At 41.0% G+C, this 27,866-nt stretch overlaps 1 protein-coding gene across 5 annotated transcripts; it reads right to left on the bottom strand.

Moving 5' to 3' along the window:
- Nucleotides 1-15: 15 nt before the first annotated feature.
- Nucleotides 16-27,791, bottom strand: tmem63ba (transmembrane protein 63Ba). Of its 5 annotated transcripts, none has more exons than XR_011644570.1 (25): nucleotides 27,465-27,791; nucleotides 18,157-18,381; nucleotides 17,901-17,980; nucleotides 11,475-11,516; nucleotides 9,479-9,566; nucleotides 9,338-9,375; nucleotides 9,070-9,212; nucleotides 8,818-8,869; nucleotides 8,242-8,350; nucleotides 8,075-8,145; nucleotides 7,530-7,610; nucleotides 7,280-7,403; nucleotides 6,693-6,826; nucleotides 6,438-6,575; nucleotides 5,973-6,126; nucleotides 5,728-5,834; nucleotides 5,505-5,591; nucleotides 5,326-5,391; nucleotides 4,785-4,947; nucleotides 4,076-4,181; nucleotides 3,716-3,883; nucleotides 3,476-3,591; nucleotides 3,290-3,364; nucleotides 1,229-3,030; nucleotides 16-1,112 (listed from the first exon to the last, which is right to left on the bottom strand). XR_011644570.1 is itself a non-coding variant. In XM_034101030.2 (25 exons), the coding sequence occupies exons 2-25, from the start codon at nucleotides 18,355-18,357 to the stop codon at nucleotides 2,579-2,581; spliced, it is 2,520 nt and encodes an 839-aa protein (XP_033956921.1). In that variant the 5' UTR covers nucleotides 18,358-18,381; nucleotides 27,465-27,791; the 3' UTR covers nucleotides 16-2,578. The 5 variants fall into 5 exon arrangements, 4 of the variants coding, with proteins under 4 accessions (XP_033956921.1, XP_033956922.1, XP_033956920.1 ...); XM_034101030.2 differs by having other exon boundaries at nucleotides 16-2,616; nucleotides 2,892-3,030; XM_034101031.2 differs by having other exon boundaries at nucleotides 16-3,030; nucleotides 11,475-11,513.
- Nucleotides 27,792-27,866: the final 75 nt, after the last annotated feature.

Below are 27,866 nucleotides of genomic sequence, written 5' to 3'. Positions count from 1 at the left end.
CTATTGTTGTCAAACTTGATTAAATACAGATTTATTGTTCAAAGAGCTGGGGGGGGGTGGGAGCACAGTATATATCCGTAGCACAGACAGCCCTTTGGAAAGAATAAAATGAGACTGTCAATTGCAGAGATCTGCTATTGTTACTCTTCCTATCTAGAAAAATGTAAAACTATAAAAGGCAAGCACACAAAGACACATTCTAATTGTGCACAGTTTGATACACAGACACTTTACTACCCATTCTGAGTACATAGTACAGTAGAACAAGCTGAGAACTTCTATTAGAAAGTGCCTAGCTTTTCAGAAAAACAATCCATTTCCCACCGTCTATACAGATCTTATAAACACAATCTAAAATAAAAGGACTCATGAGGATCCTAGACTTGGAATTACACACACAAAAAAAAAAAGTAGTGGAAATCGTTGCAGACTGACAAATGAAATGCCATGATGATGGGACTGGACACAATCAAGTTCTGTAGTATGACACTTTAATTGCTGGTTAGCTATAGTGAACCCTCCTGTTGAAGCTGTGTAAATACAGCGATCGCACTTAACTTACCAAAAGGTTTGAAATGAACCTACATTCAACGTTTAAACACTGTAGATATTAGACATTATACGATTTTTAGGTATTTCTCTCAGAGCCGGGCAGTGGATTTAGATTTAGACAGGACACATTTAGAGATTTCATGACATCTCTGAGGTATAAAAATGAAGAGGTATAAAAATAAAATCACCTTATCATGACTAGAAGAGCACCAGACTCAAGGGTGTCAAACAACTCTCTCGTTAGTACCATAATAATTTACCCATATATGGTGCCAATATACCCATGGAAAAATTATGGAAACAATTTAGGTTCACCATTGTCATCATTACACCCACAGGGGGCGGGCCCTTCTCTGTCGATCATACAAGTGAAAGTGAGATTAGTGCACATTTCCCACAGTGGTTCTCTGAGCATCTGGATAATAAGTTTTATATAAATGGCCCAAAAACAACAATTCATCCACAGTGGCACACTATAGTGGTGCTTTGTCTGCAGCCTTGCTCTACCAACAATCCTCTTTTTTAGGGAAGCTCATGGTGTCATCTTTACTTAGGAAAAACTGAAATGACAAAAACAAGAAGCTTGATAAATCCTGAGTAAGGTCCTAACTGTGTAAGCACTTTGTTTTTAAATTATAAATTGTTAAATTGTGTTTGTGATGTTGTCTGAGTCTACCTGATTCCTGAAAAGAAGCTGTTTGATATGGCTGAGGCAGATCTGGAAGTTACTATAGCTCTGACGGAGGCCTGACAATGCTAGTAACTGGATCTGCAAATGGAATGTACAATAGAGGGCAAATTTTATCACAACTCATGAAGCAACATAATGCATATATCTTCCAATTTGCTTTCAATGGGGGAGGCATAGTAGTATTGAGAGTTATTCGGCCAAGCCTAAGATCTGATAAGTTGTCACCAGAAATTACACAATTTGAGCTAAACATTATACAACTCTTGAGTAATTGCAAATGGGGAAACCATAACAATGCTGGATGACAACTGGAACAAAATGCTACCTACATGATATAAATGGAGAGGACCTGGCAGAAGACTGAGTGATGAGATATAGATTAGCTTATTCATAAATCAGTAGAACACTCAATGCTAATTTCTAAATCTCTCCATGAAGACGTAAACATGTGAACAAAGAGATACAAATGGAAGACAACAAATTAAGAGAATCAGTCCAGTATCATATGAAGTGGAACAAAAAAAACAAAAAAAAACAAAGGCTGTTCTCTTCATCCTCTGAGCATCACAGAAGGATCAGCAGGCTCCGGGCCTCCAGTCCTCCAGCTGCAGCCCGGGGGGGGGGGGGGGGGGGGGGGGGGGGGGGGGGGGGGGGGGGGTTCCCTTCACCAGGGCCACATCAGTAGCAGCAGTCCAACAGCAGTCCCAACTCAGGCTCAGAGAATGAACGGAAGATGAATGTAGTGTGCCAAGAGATGGGTTATATTCTTCCAAAGTGTAGGGATGTATCAAGCTTGATAGCATTTCAAATTCAATGCCTACAGATAAATACCATGTCAAAAAAAAAGGCTATTTTACAAATCCAGTTTTGTAGCTGTACAGTGTCGTAGCATCCAGGAGTGTTAGTAGCAATTTCTATCTTCTTTGTTTATTTTCTAAAGGCTTTTATGGAATTGGAAGAACTATTTTGAGAACATCACATTTGTACGGACCAAGCTGTCTGCTGTGAAATCACTTGTTCTCGTCTCAAATCCAGCTGCTTATTCGGGGGAAGCATTTAGTGCAGACAATTAGAAATACTGGCAAAGGATTTTAGGAACATCCCTCCACCATTTGAACTTTGAAGGCATGCTGTACTACAGTACCTTAGTGAAAGTAGAGCTTATAGGACAGGTTCTCTCATTCAAGTGCAATATGTTTAGGGAAATACACACAGAATATCAGTCCCCTTACAAAACAAGGCAAACTATGCTTCATTTGTGCATTAGTGTCTTTCTTTCATGAGTCCATGTGCAGTGTTTGGGGCTTTCCTCAGCTATTTCGGGGCAGAAGGACATCATGTCGCCGTCCTTGCCTTTTCAGAGTAGATTCCCTCTGCAGGTACACAGACAGAAGATGTGGTTTGGTGAGATCCAGTGAAGGAAATGCAAGAGTCCTTGAGCGACAATCCATTAAATCCTTAGTAGACAGTGTGCTTAGGTTAGTGTAAAGTCCCTCGATGGAGGTTGAGATGCTTTGGAGAACTGTTGGTTCAGTTCCTAGTTAAATTCACATAATTTCAGTGCACTCCTCAAGTTAAACTTAGGGGGTTTTTAACTGTTCCAGTCAGTATCAGTGTCGCACTTCATTCTCAATGAGGCTGTCCTCACCAGACTGGAAGTCCTCATTCAAGCCATTTTCCACATTGATTATTTCCTCGTCCTGCGAGGACCCCTGGCCATCTTCCTCTCCACTGCCTGACCCCCCCTCTGAATTTGGGTCTTGGAGAACCTCAGCTATGTACATTTGCTGTAGGGGAGAAAAAGTAAGGTTAATTATGTTCTGCTTCGTGTTAAGATCTCCATACAACAAAAAAGTTAATTCTATTGACATATGGTTACTGATAGTTCACCCTATAGCCAGTTTAGCACGATAGAATGAACAGAAACTTTTGAAAGTTGTTAAAATATAAAAAACAAGAATGAAAGTGAGAAGTATGTCCCATCTCATTCCACTGTTTGATATTGAGGCTTATATTGTTATAAAATAAACATAAATGAATACATACTCCTGCTTTGTTGGTTGTAGTAACGCACGGCGGACGCCCGTTCTCCAACCGCCCGTCTATCTCCTGGTCGTCGATCTAGGAAGGAAAAACATGCATTTTACATAAGCAGCTGAGTATAACCCTAGTGTCAAATACTGCGGAGTTTAGGAAACAGGAATAATATGCACAGGAGGATGATTTTCTTACCTTGTAGTTGTGAGCACTGAGATATTTAAAGTGTCCGAAGCAGACGTGAGAGAGGCAGATAATGATTGTGATGACCAGAACTACGAACGTGAACATGGATGTAGCCGCTGAAAATCCTGGGGAAAGAAATGGAGGGATTCTTCAGTTGTATGTACTTCGTATGCTTTGGATAAAAGTGTGCATATAAATGTGGGCATGTGTTAGGACATTAGTGGCCTGTAGATGGAGTCCTCATCTTACCGGAGCGCACAGTGGAGAAGAACAGAAGCCAGAAGAGACAGAGAATAGGAGCAGCCACCACTTGGTTGACCGCTCCAGAATGGATCTTCTTGTCCAGTTTGGACGGCAGATATGCGTAGTACATGTTGTACCTGTCCGCGAGGTGTTTCAGCAGCATGTACATCAGCCCTGCACAGAGAAGGGACAACACAATTAGCGGAACAAATCTCATTAGGCACGCGGATAAGCTTTTGTATGCATCACAGAGCCACTGAATGCCCCCGGCCTCTGTCTGTTTCTCTAACAGTCATTTGATAAGCACACTATCTTGATGTGAAACTGCAGAGACCCCCAGCGGGGGTAATAAATGGCAGAACTCACCAAAGGGGACAATGATGGGGCAGGTGATGCTGTAGGTCATTACTACAGTGAAGACGCACATCATCCAGGCATAGGCTGCCCCGAACTGAAACTCATAGGCTTGGTGCTATACAGACACAATTATAGAATTAAAAGAAAATCCAAAATCTAAACATCCCTTTTTCACAAGCAAGATCACGTGCATCTCATAAAAAAAACATCAATATTTCCAACCTAATGTCAAAGTAGAACTTCCCATTCTTTTCGTATTTTATGACATTTAATTCCCCCATTAAGTTCCAGAAAAGATGTTTGTGTTGGAATGTGTTATAAGCAGGGATTTATTTTTAAACCAAACTTCCTTATAGGTCATGGACTTGGCTATAAAGAGAAAATACAATATCGTAGTGTTTTTGATCAAATACTCAATTTTAAATGTTCCGATGTTGTTGTAGGGTTGACTATTGACGCCGTCATAAAATATTCACAGTGAGATTATTGATGAATAATCATTAGTAATGTGTAAACTGGAAAAAGCAAATAATAACTCATGTAACTTCTGAAAAATGTCCTCACTTTATTATAATGCAGCCATTACAGTAAAGTTACCACTTTTGAGATATTGTGATATGGAAGATGTAAGACGGTATGTAGTCTTCCGTCACGATATCTATAAACTATCACTATATATTGCCCTGCATGGACCCATAAAGGATGAGGTCACACTCACCTTCTTGACGTTCTTCCTCTCTGCTGCAGAGCGAGCCAGGCAGAGGCGGATCATGTACATGAGCAGACCGGGGATCCGCAGCAGATCCATGGCATTACCGATGAACGCAGACGCAATGACATAATTCACGAAGAAGGCTCCATTATCAGGAAGGAACACACACCTTGAAAGGAAAGGAAAAGTCAGCATCACAAAAGGACTGAAGTCAGACTTACGTTCAGGTTTGGAAATGCATTATGCAGAGGCCAATGAAATGTCAAAATCTTTTACATGTGTTATACCTAGAGGGGGTTTGGCTAAACGGATCAAATAAAAACAGTATTAAATCATTATTTTTCAAACAAAATGTGAACTATTATTATTGTTTTTGTTATTTCTGTATGTTTCATGATTTATGTTGTATTGGTAATTGTAATTGTATAAAACAATTTGAACTATTTATGGTATTTAAATGGTTACGGTGTAAATATTTCATCCTGTTCTGCTTTATTCCAAGTGCTAGAGTGTTGCATTTGAACATCCAGAGAACGCTCCTACTTACTCAAATCTAACTTTAGCATCTGCCAGGAATCTTCTGTCAAAAAGCCAGCGGAAGAAAACATCCAAACTGCAAAGACAAAAGGAGAGAAAGGCATCAGCTCAATTACTCAGCCCGCCCAAGATGAATTCATTTGCAGGTTCACATTTCATTGTGTTGCAGGGAAGAAGTCAAAAACATACCTGCTGAGTCCGAGAGAGGGCAGCAACAGGACCATGAAGATCAAGAAAGTGTAGCATTTATGCATTGTGGTCCGGTTCTCTCCTGACCTGTAAGGCCAGAGGAAATAATGACATGTCTTTAAAATAGAAACGGGGCAGACAGAACACACTTAACCTCAAAAAGGAATACATAATTGACTACAGTATATATATATGCTGAGTTATTGACTCCAGACAAACATACCGAGTCCAGTGGGCCTCAAAGAAGGCAGAGTAGTAGACGATGGTTGGCAGTAAGGCGGAGAAGGACCACAGTAGGAGGGTGGGGAAGAACTGGGTGACGATTGGATTCTGGAGGACGGATCAGAGAGTGGTGGACATATTGTATTACTAATTGAGAGTGCCTAAATCGTGATGTGATGGCATGGACTTAACGCTCGGCAAAGATGAGAACACCTGAACTGATTGCACTCATAAGGGAAGACTCACATTTAGGTACTCCACAGGTTTGGTAACATTAAACTTGTCCATTGTGGAGATGATGATGGCCGGGGTGGTGAGGAAGAAGAGGAGGAGGAAGAGGACAATGTTGATGATCAGGCAGCGGAGCCACCAGGTGACTCCTCCCACTGACAGATGCTCCCTGTGGGATGGAGTTGATGCAGCGGTTAGATTGACTCTGGGCGATGACCCGCAGTTATGGACACAGCTGCGCGGTAACCTGACACCACAGCTAAAAAAATCCTTTGTCATCTTGAGAGAGAAAGTCTCAAGTGATTATTCCAAGCGATACAAATCAAGTTTGTGCCTGTAGATTTCCCTTTAGGCACTTGCCTTCCTTCTGCCAAAATGCATCCACCCTTTCAAATGTGCGGAGTTAGATCATATTGAAACTTTGTTTTATTTATCTAGCCCTGTTGTCAGACAGACGACATGAGCTGAACGTGTTCTCACCAGTAGACATTTTGTGGATCAGGGGCGTAGCTGACGGTCCAGTTGTGTGTGTGGAGCTTGACGTTGAATTGAGAGCTCTTGGGCTCCCGGCGACACTGACAGCCCTGACACTTGCAGGCATTAAAGTCTTTTAGGATTCTGAAAATGAAATTACAACAAAACAAAGTAGAGACTTTACCGAGGGTGAAATAATCTGCTAAACTAAACGTCACAGATGTGTATTCATAAATATGACCCCACGTAAAATGTACTTACATGGCAGTGATGGACTCGTTCTGGAAGGTGACAAAGGCCATTCCCAGGGGCTTCCTGTTCACCTTTTCTTTCTCCTTCCTGTAGTCCTCTTTCAGTTGTGACTCCAGTTTGGTATAGTAGCCCACTGCCTCTTCCTTTAAAAAGGAGAAGCCATTTACATTGCATTATTAATGAATAACACTAAATAAAAACACGATCAACTGCATGGTTATCTTCTAATGTAGTCTAAATCCACTCAAACCACAGCTTTCTTTTTTAGAAAAAATGAAGAATGTTTATTTTGAGGAGTTAGTTTGTAGTGAGCATAATAATATATTATAGATGTTTTGGTGTATTGTGTACTGTAAATACAACAAGATGCCTTCTTTATCTTTCCCCAAAAAATGTTGTACATTTCAGCGTGTTAACACGGTTCAGGAGTGTGTTGCTCTGATATATAGCTACAATATATTTATTTATTTAATCGTTTATTTGGTAGGGACATTGCACATTAATGAACACTTAAAACAATAAATGTGCCAAGCGTAAATATGCCGGATTTAGCTTTGAGCTACTTTCCATCCGCAGTCCCTCAATATGAGTCTTACCCGCTCGCAGCCTTTAATGATGCAACAGCAAAGATGTCCGCATGGTTTTGGATTGATCATGGTGGTAATGTGCTCCTTGGCATGCAGGTCAATAAAGAATTTCTTGCTGCGCTCCGTCTTCTTCCTGTATGCAAAAAATGTAAATCAGCTGTGTCAAACTGAGGAAGGGCTACTTCACTTAAAGAAGCCAAGTTCATCCAAAATGGCTAAACAATCACACACGTATGCACTAAATGTTAATTGTTGTTACCTTTCAGAGTTGAGGTACATCAGCCTGGCCACATTGTAACAGATACGAGCCTCCAGTACAACACAGTTTTCATACGCCTGCCTGAAGAAGGGCATAGAGTTTAACTTACACATTCCTGACACCGGCAACATGTATTTACTAAAGATGACATATCTCTACCACCATAACATTAGCTACTCACAAAGAGCATATGAATGCAACAGCCACAAACAGTAAAATGCTTTTATAATTGTTTCTTTTCCCTGTACAATGTTCCTTCTGTACTAAAGCATGGTGGCTATTTTTGCAGAAAAGAACAAAGAAACCATTTTCACTGATGCAATTTATCTTGAGCCCAACACCCCCTCCTCAGTCTTTGACCCTCTTGACACATGACTAGCATGATCCTGCTCATCTGGCTTTTATTATGCACAATTAGCCATATAGGCCTGTCATTGTGTGATCGAATGGGCCAGCACAAGACAGCTGCTTTTAACAGGATCAGGCATGGCTCTCATACGGCTTATCGGTGTCGTGAAATATCAGTGATCCTGAAGACTGCTTACTCAAAGTGTTGCTTTATCTCAGCCTCCTCTGCGTATTTGGAGATTCCATTGACAAATAAAGTGCGTTTCACCTGCGGGGAAATGAAGACGGGGAGGAAATTAGCAACACAATTCTCCCAGCGATCTGTGCGTACAGGGAGTGTATGTGACAGACATTGTACACCCACCAAGTCATCCTCCTTGTAGTGCATCTTTGAGGTGTGCCGTCGCATGCTGTACACTGTCAGTAACAGGTAGAGAAATGCAAAGATGGTGTGCAGCCACATTAGTGCATTTCTGAGGAAATAAAGGGAAAGCATTTAGTGACACAGCATTAGGAAGTGAAGACTCAACTCAAGGCTAAGTACAGTATACCACCAGACTCCGGGACAGTTTCATTCCACATGGACATAAGACCGATAAACACCTGAACTCTGTAAAGAATATCCATGAACATTCAGCTGTTTGCATCTTGCTAATTATTTATCTAATATATCATACTCCATTTACTTGTATATAGACTCTTCTTGCACTATTTCTATTTTATTTGTATTTACTTGCACATCTCAAAACATTCTCTTGCACTATCGTATCCGTTTTATTTGTTCTATATATATATATATATATATATATATATGTTGCACTGGTGGAGGAGCCTGTGACTTAAGTTTTTCATTGCCATATCTACACTGTTGCTCATGTGCACAAGACGATAAAGCCTTGAATCTCGAGAAGTATAAAGTAAAGGTACAAGAATTACTCACCCTGAATCCAAATTTGCTATAGTGGTTCGCCCAAAACTGTAGGCATTGTTTTCTGGAAAAAAAGAAGAAATATGATAATCACTTGTCAATCATCACTGGTGCTGCTTATCTGCAGCCCAACAGAAGTACACAAAAATAGATAATAGCTGCAAGTGAAATACAAACGAGAAAAGGCAGACTCACCTAGTCAAACATTAACAGACTAACTTTTAACTAAAAGTATCCCCTAATAGTTTATTCCAAACCACTCACCAAGTAAGTTTCCAGAGAAGTTAACAGGCAAGATGATGCCCACCGACATCACGCCCACCACCACCAGCAGGCCAATGATGTGTCGCTGAAAGGAAAGGTAATGGACCGCATCTTCCCCACACTTCTCCCTTATCTCTTCATCTCTAAAGAGAAACCACACAAAAAGACAGCAATATGAAGAAAAAACCCAGAAACATTTTATATCCAGTTGAATCAATGTTTTACCAACTGTTATTATTTCCAATAAGCCTTGAGAAGGTTGACTCACTTGATGCGGAAGATGGCAGTTAGCCAGGAACAGAAGCCCTAAAAGGGAAAGAGAGGAGAGAGGTGAAGATGTGACAGTTATCACAAGGAACCAACGTGTATTTTAAATGAAAGAAAATGCATCAGAAACTGTCATACTTACAGTGTCTCTCTGATCGATGTCGACAGAGCTGGAAACTGAAGTGAGGCGTTCGTAGCGTTCTGTTGCATCTGATGTCATGGTAGTGGCACTGTGTGAAGAAAAAACAATACATAGTATTTGCAGGATTTTACACAACTAACTAACACCATGTATGTACCATACAGGGATGTTAGTCCCAGGACTGCGTGTCCCAGGACAGTGGAATAATTAGTGCAGAAAAGATGACAACACCAAACACACACACACACACGCCCTGAAATGGACTGGAGAGATTCACCCCTGTTTAACCTGCGTGAGCTGGCCACAGGATTAGGGTTTGGTTAACCAGTCAAGCACAGGCTCAATCTCTGCAGCCACATTTCATGCAGCGTTAGGAGTCTACTCTACACGGGTTGAGTACACCATCACTGTCAGAGGAAAGGTTGTGATAAAGAGTTAGAAGGCAAAGCTCTACAGAGAAGAACACTCACAGAAAACAGCAGAAACCCAGTGATCATTAAGAGGCAGTTGGATGGAGTTTGTCATTTTATTTCACGGGCCACATAGAGCCCAATTTGGTCTCAAGCAGGCCGGACCAATAAAGTCATAGCATAATAAACTACAAATAACTCCTAATTGTTCCCTTTGTTTTAGTGCACTATTGAATTCACTATTTATATACAAAATATTATGAACAACCTGACATTTCTTGCAAGTGCAATTTCAACCATTGTATGCCTCAGTTCATCATATACACGTGCATTACAACTTACAGATCACAGTGTGTCTACAAAGGCACACAACATTTAGTCACAGGTATCTGGAACTGAGCAACATTACTTAATGATCAACACAAATGGTCAAGATCTAGAAATTATTTTACATTCATTTCTTTTTATATTTTGTTGTATCAGTTCATTTCGTCTTCCTGTATTTTCCCGAGGGAAACATTATCTATTTTATCGTTTTTATTATCATATCTTTCACCTGTTTTAAAAAAGGTCTTAACATCTGATCTAATGGGAATTTATTGTTGTTTGTTTTAAATTTGTTATGTGTGCCATTTTGCCACATGCTGTATGAAAGGTGCTGTATAAATAAAGATTTATTATTATTATTTCCACATCTGTGTAGTTATCCTGACCACTTGAACTAACACCACCATACAAGCTACAGTGGGAATTATTAATTATTGTAAATCTATAAATACAAAATAAATAAATGGCAGTTAAAGTCTTTGTAATTTTTAGACTTTGCAAAGTCATCCTGGAGGCCGAATTGGACACTTTTGGCAGGCCGTTTTGGCCCAAGGGCCATATGTTTGACACCCCTGCCTTTTTATATACGTTTGATTGCACTCCCCAGGGAGGTGATGTCAATTTAATCATAACGGAGTATGAAAATGAGCCACGCACTGCTGGAATTCGAACAAAGTTGAGGATTCAATACTCCATGAAAGGAAGACGTAACACAGGGCTCTAAGAGACATCTAGTGGAATGAGGAGAGAGCCTGAGGCTGTAATCCACCGCCAGTCCTCCTCTCGCACATTCCTAGGAGAAGTCAGGTTGGTTCCTCTCAGATCTAAGTACACAGGGTTTACTGTAGCTGCACCGTGTCAGGGCCTGTTTACTATCTACGTAACATTACCTCTCCCCGTAAGCATCCTGCCTGTGAGGCTCATGCGCTGCGTTCACAGAGAAGAAGTCGGGGCTTAAGAAGGGGGTCAACACAGAGATTAGCACACACAGATCTGATTAGGACAGCGAGATAGGACAGGCGCACCCGAGAGCAGACATACAACAGTGACGAGGAGAGGGAGAATGATTAGAGAGCCTGGCACGGGCAGACTTCTGGAGGACAAGGGGGAAACAAACTAAACCATCAAGAGTGGAAAACAGGCGGAAACCCACAGCGGCCTGGGCAGAGTGGACAAGAGGTATGAGTTCGGTTAACTACAGCGAGAGGAAAGGAGAGAAGAAACAGGCAGTGAGTCCACGATATGGAGCGATAACATACTATTCCCGATCATCCAGCCGACTGTATCGTTGATCCATTCTTCTGGTGAAAATAAAAGCAAAACAAAGCCATTCAGCTTAGTTAAGGGGGAATGGCCCTGTTGGCCAGTTAGGGTGCTGGTTCATAGAAACACTGAGGAAGCATATTACACCACAGGCATACCAATGAAGGGTGCTATTCATTCTGCTATACATAATACAGAAAATCTAGAGGTATTTATGACCTATGCTATAATAAACTCTGCATTTATTTAAGTTGAGCATCATGTCCTCAGTAGCTCAGACACATTTTACTTGATTGACAAGTCTTCCTAGTAAAGGTTATACACTGAACAAAAATATAAACGCAACACTTTTGTTTTTGCTCCCATTTTTCATGAGATGAACTCAAAGATCTAAAACATTTTCTATATACACAAAATAACCATTTCTCTCAAATATTGTTCGCAAATCTGAAAAAAATCTGTGATAGTGAGCACTTCTCCTTTGCCGAGATAATCCATCCCACCTCACAGGTGTGGCATATCAAGATGCTGATTAGACAGCCTGATTATTGCACAGGTGTGCCTTAGGCTGGCCACAATAAAAGGCCACTCTGAAACGTGCATTTTTGCTTTATTGGGGGGGTCTGGGGGGTCCGAAAACCAGTCAGTATCTGGTGTGAGGGGTAGGGGTAGGGTTAGGGTAAGGTTGTGAATCGAGTGGCCTGTGTTCGTCGTCCATAACATACGCCTGCCAATACCATAACCCCACCACCACCATGGGCCACTCGATTCACAACATTACCCTACCTCTATGCCACACCTGTGAGGTGGGATGGATTATCTCGGCAAAGGAGAAGTGCTCACTATCACATATTTGTGAACAATATTTGAGAGAAATGGTTATTTTGTGTATATAGAAAATGTTTTAGATCTTTGAGTTCATCTCATGAAAAATGGGAGCAAAAACAAAAGTGTTGCGTTTATATTTTTGTTCAGTGTATTTACTTTTCAGAACTAAACTACATTTCCTGTCTGTTACAAAGTGTCCCATGCTGCCACCCCCTCCCATCCTCCCACCACGCTGCAACCCCGTTCTCTGCTCACATGCAGCTGCAAAAATAGTGGAGCTGCAAGATCCCACAGACACAGCGGGGGGATGTAGGTGATGGAGCACTGTGTCACATACTTTGCAGGGTTTACAGTCAAAGAGGTCTTTAGCAATGTCTGAGCTTCTTCTCTCCCCAATTTGATTATCCTGTTTCATCTCATGAGTTAAAAAGTTTAAAAAGGAGCACTGCATCAGCCCATGTTGACCGATTCCATAACCATTCTTATTATTTGATAAATGTGCAGACATCAGTCTCAAATTATACCAATATATCTGGCTGCATATCATCATAAAATCCACATTCCACTGGGCTTGGATGCAGACAGTGGCTTTTAAGTGGTGCAGTAAATTGATTTGAATAAATAATGGTTTCTGGGTTGCCGGATACTCAGTGGTTACAGCTGGCGGCCCATAAGGGGCCTCTGCTGCCCAGTATGGGGGTTTGACTCGCAGCAATATCAGGAAATGTCCTCACCTCTATATATAAATATCATTATAAATATATTTTTAAAAAATGGTTATACGACATCAAATAATGGTTTCATTGGTTTAGTTTCTTTCCATTTCAGGCTTATTGCAACAGCAGTCTGTCCTTTCTATCTCAAGGTGAACAGACCATGACACAAGTGGCAAAGCATGACAATGTCAGAGTGCATTATTGCCATCAAAAGTGAAACTGCTGACAGACTTCCTGTCTGGAGTGTCACCCTTGTGATGCTTGCTTCACAAAACTAACATTACCCTTTAGAATAAGGACACTGAATAGTCTAGGGTCATATAGCATCTAGTATGAATAGCCACCAAGGGCCAATTACCAGAGGTGGGACCAAGTCATTGTTTTGCAAGTCCGAGTCAAGTCTCAAGTCTCAGCGCTCAAGTCCGAGTCAAGTCTCAAGTCTTTGCGCTCAAGTCCGAGTCAAGTCTCAAATCAGGATGGGCAAGTTCAAGTCAAGTCCAAGTCCTAAACTTTGACAAAACGAGTCTTTAACAAGTCATTATGTGCTTTTCACCAAATGTAATGACATCGATCAACAGAATAATTCTTAATAATCAAACCGCTCTTTATTAGTCACATTAATAATTTAATAATCCATTTTCTCTCTGCTGGTAAAGTAACATGTTTTTTTCTATTTGAAGAGGGATCAGTAAGGTAAGGCTACCGTGACGGTTTGATTCAGAAGGAGTTTAATGTATAAGATCCCTGATGTTGAGGTGACAGAATGTTTATTTCCACTGTGTAGTGTTAATTTCGTTGACTAAAACTCTGACGAAATATGTTCGTCAACGACCTTTTTTTCCCCATGACGAAAACGAGACGATGACGAGCGGCACCGACGGCAGTAAACAATAACTGTAACGAAATCATCATGCAATATCGTTGACGAAAAGTGACGAGACGAAAATGTAGTTCACTAAATAAAAACTATGCCAAAATCTCTCTTTACTTTCGTTGACGAAAAATGAGGAGACGAAATATTATCAAAGATAACGTTACATCTCTGATAGTCAGTTTTTCTCCCAGCAGTTCCATTTCCGGTGCTGCGGCTGGGCAGCAGCTGTTTGTCTGTGCTGCGCGCAGCGGTACATTTGAATTACACCGGGCAGCGGCACAATATGAACTGTCAGGAAGACTCGGGTCTAACTAACCTTATTTAACAGAAAATAAAATGGCAACAACAGGGCTTGGGAGCAGTGGTCGCACTCGCGTTAACCGAATACCCCCCGTCAGCGCGAGTGATTGATAAATTGTGCACTCGACGGGTAATAATGGATTATGACGGAAATGTTACGATCCTGTCCGTAAAAATGACTGACAACGAAAAAGTCTGTGTGATATTTGGGCCCATTTTCGCTACAATGAGGCGGAGAAAAAAGCGAATGCATTGTTTCATCAGAAGGGAAGCAATGTGGCCATAACACCACAAACCTGAGCAGATACTCTCTGCAAAGCTTCGTAATCATTCAACCTGTGTTTTTCATCAAATAAGGACAAGATATAATCTTATTTATTTATATATACTAAAATGACAAATTATTGGTTTTGGCTAGACTAGTTTGACTGAAATGTTCTATATAATCTGATGACTAAAAAAGACTCGACAGTTTTCATTGACAAAAAGTAGACTAAAATAATTAGTTTTCTTTGACTAAAATGCTCAGACTTTTAGTCGACTAAAACTTGATTAATAAAAACAGGATGAAGGTGACTAAATATGACTAAAAATGGGGAAAAGAACACCTGAATCTCACTCTGTAGGTGGTAATTTTGATGCTAATACTTTTGTACTTTTACTTGTAACATTTTGAATGCAGGACTTTTTATTGTAACCGAGTATTCCTACACTCAAGTACTTTTACTCAAGTACAAGATCTGAACTTCTCCCACCTCTGACAATAAATCCTGAGTGGTTAACAAAAGAAAACCCTGCTCTGAAGGTTATTTTCATTTTACAAATCCTGCACTCAGCTTTGCTTTCTCCAATATCATTGAAATGCAGCCAGATGCTGCTTCTTTTTTTGGTTTTCGCTAATTTCTTGACTTCTTCCGACGCGCTTGCATTTAAATCTGGCTCCCCGTCGCTCTGTGTAGCCGGCCTGTACCACTATGCTGTCTTTGAAGCATCTGCCCCCCACCCTTCTTTCACATAATGGTATGATGCTAGTGTGTCCTCGCATATGATTGGCCGCATGGTGGCTCACCAATATAAAGTCCCGCCCCTGCCTGCATGGATTCACAGCAAGAGTAGAAGCGGCTGGAGATTCTGCTCTCCCCGACGGGAGTCTGCTCTTCTAGCAGCATCTCGCAATCGGCGCGTTGGAGACCTCTGAATTAAATGATCAAGTCACCTCAAGTCAGAAGGCTCAAGTCCAAGTCCAGTCCGGAGTCATTGGTGTTCAAGTCCAAGTCGAGTCGCAAGTGTTTTGTGATGTTGTCAAGTCGAGTCCAAAGTCATCAAATTGGTGACTCGAGTCCAAGTCATGTGACTCGAGTCCACACCTCTGGATTTTGGCCTGCCACAATTACGAAAACAACATAATCGAAAAAAACGATTATTTTGCTTTGCTAGGTTGTGACAGTGCACTACAACATATTTGATCTAATTAATTTTTTAGTAATGTATAATTTATTTAATTAATGTTTGTATTGGTTTTTCAGTTGAATTATACGTTCAGGGTAATCAACAGTTAAAAAGATACTGTTCAAATTATTATTTGTTTTAAACGTAGATGCAGCCAAAATCGAAGGCCACTTTCAAGGTTCTTTTTTCCATACATCTGCAGGCAGTCTGTAAGGGCAATCCGACAACCCACACAGCTCTAGTTTACGCTGGTAACGACCTAGAGCACACCCCTCAAATCCAGAGATGTAATCCGAAGACATGCAGCGATTTCTTCGGTCGTTAATTCAGAAAAATAACCTAGTGCGCTCTGCCTGGCTACGTTAGCTAGCTGTTTATATTTGCACTTTCAGGATATTTGCACCTCCAGGAAAATGGCATATTTATATATATATGGCGCGCGTTGCATTGTGGGTAGCTCGTGACGTCACTGTGTGTGAAAGAAAGGCTTGGCTACACTATTTCATCGTTGCTGTTGTATCATTGGTGTTTAGCTGCGGTATTTAGCGTTTACAGCACCTCCGCTTTTAGGGTTGATGTAGACCCAAACTTCGCCCGGAGGTCCCCCGGTGTTGTTGTGGGAGCTGCTCCACTAGCTAACGCTACATTAGCAAAACAAACGCCAATTTCTTTTGCAAAAGGTGCAGCGGGCTTCAAACACGTTCCCCTCCACTGGTTTCAACCAAGCACTAAATGAGATGTTTTCCAACCAAATACGGTTGAACTGACACTTCCCCATATTAATTTTTATGTAGATTCGAAGATAGGCTACATGAGCTGAAGCTTGGTTGCTAGGTTACTAGCTGGGTGTTCTCCAATAAGGGCCGGGGGAAACAAAGTTAGTGATTACTGGTTCCATGTTGATTTAATTCAATACAAATTGTTGGGGGGAACTGAAAGGCTATTACCGTACTGGTTACTTTGCAGCCCGGACATTTCCCCCAAAACACATTTAGACGCTATCGCAACACAGAAGTACTTTTCAAATCCGATAATTTTTAAGACCTTCTAAATCATATTTAAGACCTTTTTAATGCCTTAAATTCAGATTATCAAATTTAAGACTTGTTAAGACCCTGCGGGAACCCTGATTGTAACTTTTTTAAATGTCTGAACTTCTCCCACCTCTGACAATAAATCCTGAGTGGTTACCAAAAACCATTTTACAAATCCTGCACTCAGCTTTTCTTTCTCCAATATCATTGCAAAGCAGCCAGATGCTGCTTCTTTTTTTGGTTTTCGCTCATTTCTTGACTTTTTCCGACGCGCTTACATTTAAATCCGGCTCCCCGTCTCCCCGTGCAGCTGGCCTGTACCACTACACATGCTGTGCCCCCCACCCTTCTTTCACATAATGGTATGATCCTAGTGTGTCCTCGCATATGATTGGCCGCATGGTGGCCCAGCTAAATAAAGACCCGCCCCTGCCTGCAAGGATTCTCAGCAAGAGGCTGAAGATTCTGCTCTCCCCAACGGGAGTCTGCTCTTCTAACGGCAGCTCGCGATCGGCATGTTGGAGTATCAAGTCACCTCAAGTCAGAAGGCTCAAGTCCAAGTCAAGTCCCGAGTCATTGGTGTTCAAGTCCAAGTCGAGTTGCAAGTGTTTTGTGATTTTGTCAAGTCGAGTCTCAAGTCATCAAATTTGTGACTCGAGTCCAAGTCATGTGACTCGAGTCCACACCTCTGCCAATTACTGATCAAACACTGATAACACGTGTGTTTTACAGATAAATCAATAGGGGTCAGCAGCCACAAGGCTTCTTTCATAATGTGTCCCTGTTGAACACAGAACACTTTTCTAAATAAAGTTAAATCATATCAATGCCTAACAATGGCTCTGTGTCAAGCAGAGGCATTGGGTTCAGGCTCCTGACTTGCTGCTTGTCACACAGGCTCAACCGAAAGTTCCATTTAAACCTTAGCATGCCTGTTGCTCCTGCAACTGTAAAACGCCTGACATCACATAAGGATCAAGATGTTAAACAAAGCATTTTTATGAGAGGGGATACATTTTAAGTCAACACAGTTATCAAACATTTGAGGAACAATTTACAAAAACATATTTTTACCAAACAAAATTGTTTAGGTTGGTTATTGTTGTTAACACACTTTTCCAAACAGTTAACTATTCCAAACAATTATTAGCTGTGAATTCAGCAGGTATAACATGTAAAAAACTGTGATGTGGACCTAAGGGTGCAATGTTTTCTAGTTACCTGTCAGCGTCAGTCACCAGAGCGAGGCGCCCATAGTCCCACGCTACTTTTCTCAGGAAGGAGAATACAACCAGCAGCCCCTACAAGTACAACATAAACAGTGACTGTCAACACACACACACACCTAGTCCTTTTATTTACATTACAGAGAAAGGTTGCATAACTCCTTGAGAGTGTTATCATTTAAAAAGACATTCTTCTAAGTGTTTTACCTCAATTCTGACACTTGAAGATAAGAAATGAAAGAAAGACTCACCAAAAAGCACATAAAGTCAAGGGCAAGGACTGTAGGCACCCCCCCAAAAGGTAAACCTTGCAGCACTGAACTGCGAATCCGGGCGGAATAACAGAAGTCCTTGGAGGTGGAATTGGGCGTCAGGGTCGGGGGGCAGTTGCCTGAATTGGTGCATCCGTGCACCCCCCAGACCACCATCATGAATATCAACACTCGGTGCATTACTCAATGCAACATTTTGACAATCTGTAAAGAAGAGACAACATTATTAGGATTCTTCTCAGTATGCTGATTAATGGTTTTGCAGTCTAGCATAATAGGTCACACTATCTATCATGTGCAACATTTGAAGAGTAACTAACCCCAGACAGAAATGGACAGGAGATAGAAAACACACTCACAACACTCATTTCTTTTTTTCCTTCCCGTTATACTAATGCTGACGTTTCTGTCTTGTCACCAGTCACATGCCATTGCTTTTAACCACATGTTTTAAAGCATTATATGCGGTCTGTTCCTTGTTAGTGGACAACATATCTGCAATTGACACATTGTCAACTTTGTCCCAAATGTAAGTAAAATAACTGTAGTCACACTGTATACTCTCTATACACCTGGTTGCCAGTTATTTTTCACACCATTAACCGTTACCTGTTTAAGCGAGATCAAGATATGTTTCCTATTCAGATGTACCTTAAAACACTTCCGTCCGGCCTCTTAATAATTCCAGTAAAAATCAAGCTACCTTACGGGTAATGACGGAAAACATAGATAAAGCATGAATCTTGTATGAGGAGTAATAAGTCCTTTGAGAAATGTATCTTTATAACAACATCCTGATCCCAACACTAAAGCAAGAAGCCCAATGACTTCAGCAGGGTATTTCCAGCCTTAAGCATTCAGACTAGTTGTAAAAGAATCACACAAACAAACACATTTAATCCTAGATAGGATATCAACCTTTTCTTCTGCCTTGGCGAACAGCACAAATGAAGTGTGCTACAATAGATCTCCAGGCTTAAAAAAAGACTTCTTGAAAATTCCTACCAACACTAAGGTTCACTTTCATTGACTCAGACAGGGATGCTTTAGGTCAGGAAATGGACTTAAATTACCAATTTAAGTCTTCTCAAATATTAGGTGCAAGGGCAAAGTATTGCTTGGTTAAAACACAAGCCATCCAATACATACTTGTAACCACATGAGTCCATGAACATGTCTTTGCTAAGTTGACTTATACAGCAGGATAGTTGACTGACGAACAGAAAACCCTGAAATCTAAAAATACCTTCTCCATCTTATTGAAATGTATCTATTTGGATCTGAAGGCTATACCTCATAAGAGTCGTCATATTTTACAACAAACTGAGTGAACCGAGGGCTCGGAGGAGGCGTGTAGGTGTTCTGGTGAGGGTTTGCACAGTTGCAGTGCTAAAGGCTCCTTGTGCCCTTCGACCCACTACTAGCAGCAGCATTCACGATGCTGCTCATCTGCCCTAACACTAACTCATTTATCCGCTCCCTGGAATGCTGTGACATCACTGGAGAGGGACGCAGCCAGAGCCGAACAATAAGCCGATAGAGACCGCAGGGTTCAAATGGACCGGTCTCAACCTAAGGAGGACACAACATACCCCCCTGTGCCTTCAACAACACTGCTGCACATCCTCGAGCCATTGCCACAGTTCAGCCTGTTTAACATGCAACACCAACCTCTTGAAAAGGACTTAAGATAGTTTCAAAAACAACTTAGAACTCCTAAGTAGTTGGTAAAGTAAGGCTGTCAGTGTCACGGGAAGTGTTGTGTTTCAAGTGACGACTAATCTTTAAAAATGTATACAGAAATGTCAGGATTCAATTTAGAAAGATTACATTTCAACCAAAACATTTACTGTATTCCACCATGAGGCACACACACAAGTATTACTCAAGTGTAGCATAAACTCAAATTGAAAATGAGTAGAGTTCTTTATCTGTTTTAGTTTAACCTTATAACCATTTGCATCCGAGGGTCGAGGGTTATCATTGATTAGTCGAGTAGAGCGAGGTCAACAGGCCGTTCAGGACTATACACTTTGTAAGGTGTTATTTACCACAGGATTGCATTATATTTTCAGTCCTGGTATTTAGTTTACACTTTGTTTTTAGATTTTCCCTTTGCGTTTTTTTTCTTGGCCATTTGTTTAACAATAATCTTTAACAGGTCACCTTAAACCAGGGGTCTCAAACTCAAGGCCCGGGGGCCAAATCCGGCCCGCGACTTCATTTTATGTGGCCCCGCAAGAGCTTGCAAAGAATATAACGTTTATTATACGGTTACATGCCACTTTACAGAAGCAGGTTGCCCATAAACTACATGTCCCACAATGCATCTTGTTTTGTGACATGCTGAAGAGACTTGCAATTATTTGCCCTGGACTTCTGCTTTCAGACCTAGTTAATTACCAAGTTATTATCATATCCGATAATAATCCAATGCAGAGGCAATAATGTAATATAATACATTATTACATATATATACATTATTACATATATATATATATATATACATTATTACATATATATATACATTATTACATATATATATATATATATATATATTATATATTTACAACCGGCCCTTTCTGAGTGCAACCTTTATGCGAATGTGGCCCGCGATGAAATTGAGTTTGACACCCCTGCCTTAAACAGACATAAGTTATATCGGCACCAAAACTAATTGCCTTAAATCCTGTTTGATTTGTACATCCCTGTTTGTTTGCTTGCGTTGCAGTTTTCTACAACACTACTTTTGTTGGGGCATATACAAGCCCCAGCATGTTGTTGTGCGCTTGCATGATGCAAGCCAAACAGGGATCCAAGATGTCTGTTCATGGTTCAATCATTTGAACCATGATTCCTGACAAGTACAAGTAGAATTTAGGCAGATGATTGCAGCAAAAAAAAGTGAAAGACATAATAATAATAATAATAATAATAATAATAATAATAGTACTCGCATTATCCCTCACATTTAACACTAAGTGGATGTTTTGTGAAATCCAATCCACTCTCAACTCTGCTGAGATTTAGAATGTGCTTCTGTTGGCTGAACAGATATAGATATATATATATATATTTGATATCTGAAAAGTTTTAGACTACAACTCCTTTTTGGATTATTATATTTTCTATATCAAGAACCATTTGTATCAGCACTGTGTTTGCATGACTCAGTGGAACAGAAGTATTGTGCCACCTTTCCACCTGACGCTAGTTGCTATGGTACCATCAGTCTGGCACACATTTTCAAAATACAAACAAACACAAAAGGGAATGAAGGCAGCGGGGGAGACAATCCCATACTTCTCCGTTTAAAAACTCACTTTGCAGTCAGTTTGCCGTTTGCTCTACAGCTTAAGATGCAAGAACAATAGGGTTTGTCTGTGTGGTATAACATGTATTATTCTCTAGTTAGACAAACATTATCAGAGCCAAGAGTCTACCTACCTAGACCAATTAAATGAAAATGTCCTACAATACATTCACACTATCAAGTCCATGCAGGCAGCTGCATGTTTATTATATGCTGATAATACAGACTCTTAAGTGTACCTCTATCTTAATGCTTGGAGATAGTGAAGGTCTCTGAGACTCTGTGCCTGCTCCCCATCTACCATAAGCAACAACACACATTCATACTGTAAATCTATAGTTTGCATACAAGAGTCATGACTCCTTAAATCTTCATAAGGTAAATATTTGAAGAAATGCTTTAAAATGTGGATTATGAATTAGGTCAGTAGTTGTACAACAACCACAAATTGAGATGTGCTACCTCGCTTTCTAAACTGAATAAAAACAAATACAACTAAAAAATGGACACACTAAGTGCCAACAGTAAGTTGAATTGGTTTTGGTCAATACTTTTACACTAGTAGTCTATCATCTACATAATGACCAAACACCTTCTAAGGAAGCATTTATTAAGTAGATAAGTACTTTTGTTTTATAGGCTGAATGACTAATAAGAAACTCATGAGCAAATCTCTGATAACAAAAGTTTAAAGTGGTGCTTTTGCATTTCTTTTTTCTGGAGAAACTCAGTTTCTCATATTTGTCATCAAGTTAACTAAATGATTATCCCTTAATATAATAATATGAAGATGATGATAGGCAATTCAAGCAAACCACTCTCTTAAAATAGGAAACTATTGCGTGTGTCTTGCATGAAAAGATGTAATCAACCGTTCAAAAGTTCTATCTCCAATACCAAGAACACAGTGACCAATAATAACAGGTGTTGCTTCAAAACATTCCACATTGTAAAGCCTTGAACCTAAGAGCATGTTTGACTTTAATATGCCACCACTTTCCTAAAATGTTTCCTGATCAAGTCTCCTTCATCATTCTATAAAGTGTTGATGATAAACTCATTTGCAATGTCAAAAAAATAAAAAAGGGATTAGGTACACCTTAAACCCCTATTGTGCGGTCTCTGTAAATAATATTATACAGAGTATGGTCAAGGCTGGCAAAGATATATGAAAAGTGGCCCGAGAGGACTTCTGTGATGATTTGGCACCATATTAAAAGAGTAAATTGAAGATAATGAGAACCAACTAAATGTGGCCTATGTATCCAATAATTATAAATGTCCACATAGATTTATTAATGTAATCAATATGTAGGTCAAAGTTTAAAAACTGTTTTAAGATAGTTTTGAATGTTTTGGCTGCTTTTCCAAACCTACTTTAAGATAATCATAGTCATACATGGCGTGAATTCCAACAATCCTGATGACTGATAACACAGATTTGCACATACTAGTCTTGTTGGTATTAGTCTGTAAATCATTAACAACAGCTCAGTGCCTCAGCTTTGATTATCACACACGATATCAGAGTATGGTTTCATAATTATTAGAGATATCCCGATCCGATCACGTGATCGGGGATCGGAGCCGATCACGTGATTTTCAAAAGATCGGAAGAAAAAAAATCGGGGATCGGGAATTTTATTTTTATAAACATTTTTTTTTATTTAATGTTACAAAACAAAAATGACCATGTTCACGTCTTAAAGTCATCCTGAGGACTTAGTTTTGGTTTAAAATTAGACAACATTATGTATGTGTTGCTTTCTTTGGGCTTGTTTTCATAGACCTGGTTGCTTATTTCTCTCAAATCTGGCAACAGAGTGGGCGCAGTGTCTAATACTAGCAGTAACGGCCCGTCCACACAGCGGCGTGCGCTGACGCTTGCCGGCGGGCGTGTCTGAAACTCGACCAACAACCAATCACATGAATCTCCCGCCCCTGACACACAAGCAGCGGTTTGATTGGCTAGAGCAGTGACCACCAACTGGCGGCCCGCGGGCCACATCCGGCCCGCCAGACATTCTCATCCGGCCCGCACGACGGGGGTGACTGTGGCGTTGGCGGAGTGGTTACTGCGTTCGCCCCCCACCCATTTCTTTGTTTACAACGTCTCGTGAGTAAGGTGCAGTACCGGAGTCCAACAGAGAGGCAGCAGCTGCGGGACAGTAGACTGCGTACTGCGAAACCTTCCCTCCCCTGAAGAAGAAGTGATCCTTCGTTGTGAAGAGTCTGGTTAATGCGCTCCGCACCACAGCAGTAGCCGCGCTGCGACAGAGTCCAACAGAGAGGCTGGAGCTGCGGGACAGTAGCCTAGAAGCAGGGTTGGATTGTAACGGAATACATGTAACGGCGTTACGTAATCAGAATACAAAAATCAAGTAGGCTAACTGTATTCAGCTGGCGTTACATTTGAAAAACGAGTAATCTGATTACAGTTACTTTCGTAAACCTGAAGTGAATACATTTTGAAATACTTATTGGAATTATTGGTGGAAAAGTTTCCTCACAAAATGTAATATTCATTACCGGCAGAACTGTGTGCACACTGCACAGCGCTGCAGCATGTCTGTGAGCGAGAGAGATATGCAGCGTGTCTGTGAGGCCCCGCCCCCGCATGCAGATAAGAGAGAGAGAGAGAGAGAGAGAGATCTCTTTTCAAATATATTGAAAGTTAGAAACGGAGATGGTTAGATAAAATGTGCAAGATAACGTTTATGTATCATTTCTTTATTGTCGAAATGATGACATTTCATAACGGGATGAAATCAAAGTGAATGTCCTGCTGCTGCTGAATGCATGGGGCAAGTGACTGGAAAAAGTTTTAAAAGTTATTACATCGTTTCAGATAATAATGATAATTCATTCTATTTAGGGGCGCCTTTCAAAGCACGCAAGGACACCTTACAATGCATAACATATTCCAAGGAAAGGTTTTAAGACAGTACAAAGAATGCAGTCCGGGTGATGTTTTTTATGTGGGTGCAGATGAGAGAGCTGTCAGAATGACACCAAGATGTTGTGTTTGAGTTCTTGATAAGCCATGAAAACAGTAAAAGAAGTGTCTCCTGTTCACCAAAACATACCCATCTGTTATGGAAAAAGAAAGTATTCCAAAAGTAATCTGAATACTATTTATACAATTCTGGGCTATATAAAAATCGCTGGCCCGCGTTAGTGTCTATTAGTTACATTTCGGCCCTTGGACAAATGTAGTTGGTGATCCCTGGGCTAGAGCTTGTACTGGCATATGATTCGATTGGCTGACGCCTCGCCGAGGCGTCAAAAGTTGAACATTGCTCAACTTTTGCAGTGACGGCCCCTACACACGGCGGCGTGCGTTGCCGCTTCAACGCTTCTGCCCATTCACTTTGAATGGGGTGACGTCACGATTCGCCGAACTGCATTGCGGGAGCAAAGCGTAGCTTCTCTCGAGGTGCTCGCTGCAAAAGTAGAGCAATGTTCTACTTTTGCCGCCTCGACGGAGGCGTCAGCCAATCAAATCCCTCGTATGTAAATCTGACAGTACAAGCAGTAGCCAATCAAACCGGGTGTATGTTGGGAGAGCCAGACCGCAGTTATTTCCCAAATGTCAACAAAAGGAGGAGAAAATGATCGTGGCGGTAGGGAACATACAGGGATACAAACCGGAGGAGCCAGGCATGGGGGGAGGTGGCAAAGAAAGTGGGGGAAACTGGTAGGTTTTCGCTTGTTTGGGGAGTTTATATCCAGTGTATTTCGTTTGAATGGACAGCTAGCAAGCATAGACAGTATATTTAGCCAGCATGGATGTAGCATGAATGCTTTGCTTTGTATGTCCGGGGCGGGACATTCATGTGGTTGGTTGTTGGTCGGGCTGCTCGCGTTGACTCCCCAAGCTCAAGACACGCCAAGCGGCAACGCACGCCGCCGTGTGTAGGGGCCGTGAGCCACGCCAGCTACGCTCCACGTCGCTTCCCACGATGCATTTCGGCTAAAAGTGACGTCACCCCATTCAAAGTGAATGGGGAAGCGTCAACGCACGCCGCTGTGTGGACGGGCCGTGAGCTAACGAGAGGCTACGTTCAGCTGGTGACTCGGGAGTCGGGACAGAGAAAATGTCAGGAGTTTGGAAGTATTATAAAATTGAAAGCGAAGGCAGTGTAACAGCCAGATGCAATGTTTGCAAGGCGGAGGTTCCGCGTGGTGGAAAGAACAGAGCTACGTTCAACACGACCAATCTAATACGCTACCTGAGAAACAAACACCAACAACAACACGACGAGTACACAGCGGCCACTCAGGTAACGGCACTGAAACAACCGACACTTTCAGAGACTTTTAAAAGGAAAGAGAAACTGCCCCAGAACAGTGAAAAGGCCAACAAAATAACAGCCAAGATAGCTGAATTCATCGCGTTGGATGACCAGCCGTTATCTGTTACCTTTTTTTTCTCTTAATGCATTGCATAAAGATCGGGAAAAATCGGTATCGGCAGATTGTCAACATCAAATGATCGGAATCGGATCGGGAGCAAAAAAAGGTGATCGGGACATACCTAATAATTATGTCACAGTATGAATGTAAAGGCCACAAAGGCAAACAAAGGAAATTAGGGGAAAAAGTGAAATGTTGGAATCCTTACCGATTATTAATGTGTAGCACTAGTACACAATCAGTTTTACTTAGATAAGCTTACAGTGAGCTCTTATTCATTCAACAGTGGAGAGGAGATCATATCCGCACTAAAATGAGACACAGTTGATACTATAAAAGACTTACATGCTAATTGGAAAACAAGGCAACAGCTTCACATTTAAAAATCAGCGTCACGTTTTGTATAAATCTAATTAATTATGTTATCTTTGTAATAGTTAAATCTAAAGACCACAAACCATTACTGTGGTACATTGATTGATTTAGTGGTTTATAAATTAATAAAACCACTAATGGAACATTCTTTCTGTAGGAAAAGCACAAATACACGCAGAATTTGATAAGGAGGAAGTTATGGAGGACTTATGTTAATGTATCTTGTATGAAATCCACACAGACTGATTAGGTCTTATTAGAAGGCTTTACATCATATTCCACTCATGTCACTGATCCACAGCATGACCAATGGACACAATATTAAGACTGACATTAGCTAGCTCTTGTTTATTCCATTACAGGCTATTCACAAGGAGCTATAAGGGTCACTCACAGCTAAGTCATCAGCCCACCACAAAGCTCATGTTATTCTTACGCCGTGTAACCCGTTAGTGTCAAGGGATTATCTCAATAAAGCATTGCCCAACTACTCGCGTTAGACAACTGAAGTATGTTAGGAACGACTGATCTTATCCTGGTTATATGAAAGGTATGTCAAAACACAGGCCTGAAACCTACCGCTAAGCAGGCGCACATTAAAGCTATGGCTGCATTGTCTCATACATCTTGTTGTTTCCTTACGTCAATCAGCAACCCAGCAATCCCCCCCATTTAAGACAACCACGCATTGTGGAGATACCATACCACTTTTTGATATAACATGAAACAATTCTGGCATCTACTTCATCGTGAATAGTAGAGTATGAACAATGACTAAACAACAAACCAAACACCCAAGCTCCGGATAAGGAGCAGCGGGAGAACTTAATCTAGGGCTTGCTATTCGAGTGTCGCAACCCATAAAATAATAATGAATGTCACAGTAACCTATTTAAAAACAAAACTCGAATTCTCACCATTCCGTTACCTAGTTTATAATTCTATCATCCGATATGGAAAGTAGAACACATTACCATTCACTGACATTACTGCTGCCGCAGCTCTATACCAGTTGATCTGTTAGCTAACGGGATATGTTTACTGTTTCGACAGCAATTATTATTAAGTTTGCCAGCTGCGAAGTAGAGCACTGATAGCTTCCGAAGCTCTAGGGAACAACCAGACAGGTTTTTTTGTAAAATACTAATATACGCAGAGTTAATAAATTAGGAACTCAACTTACCTTGCAATGATACGCAGCAGGGACATTAACTAACACAATTAGCTAATGCGAGCTAACAGTCAACCTTAACGTTGATGTTAGCTAACTTAGCCCCTCGATGTAGCAAATAACAGGTGGAGGATATCTACATGTCTTCTTTGTTGCACTTAAATATATTCCGTTGTACCTCTCTTACCACGACAACTAAAGCTAACCAGATAGAGCCAGTCGGTCACACGCTCTCGGTGCTCTGAGTAATGATAGACAAGTCTCAGCTGCGACGGCTGCCTGTCAGCCAGTTGAACAACTATCGCTAGCCCAACCAGTCTAACGGGAGGTTTAGAGAGTGACGTATATAGAGGTAGATCGGATAGGGAGATGACACATCTTTAAAGCGTACGCCACAACCCCGGCGTTTTGATT

Source organism: Pseudochaenichthys georgianus, chromosome 15 (genome assembly GCF_902827115.2).
Source record: "Pseudochaenichthys georgianus chromosome 15, fPseGeo1.2, whole genome shotgun sequence".
NCBI lineage: Eukaryota > Metazoa > Chordata > Actinopteri > Perciformes > Channichthyidae > Pseudochaenichthys > Pseudochaenichthys georgianus.
This window is presented reverse-complemented; position numbering and strand designations above follow the sequence as displayed.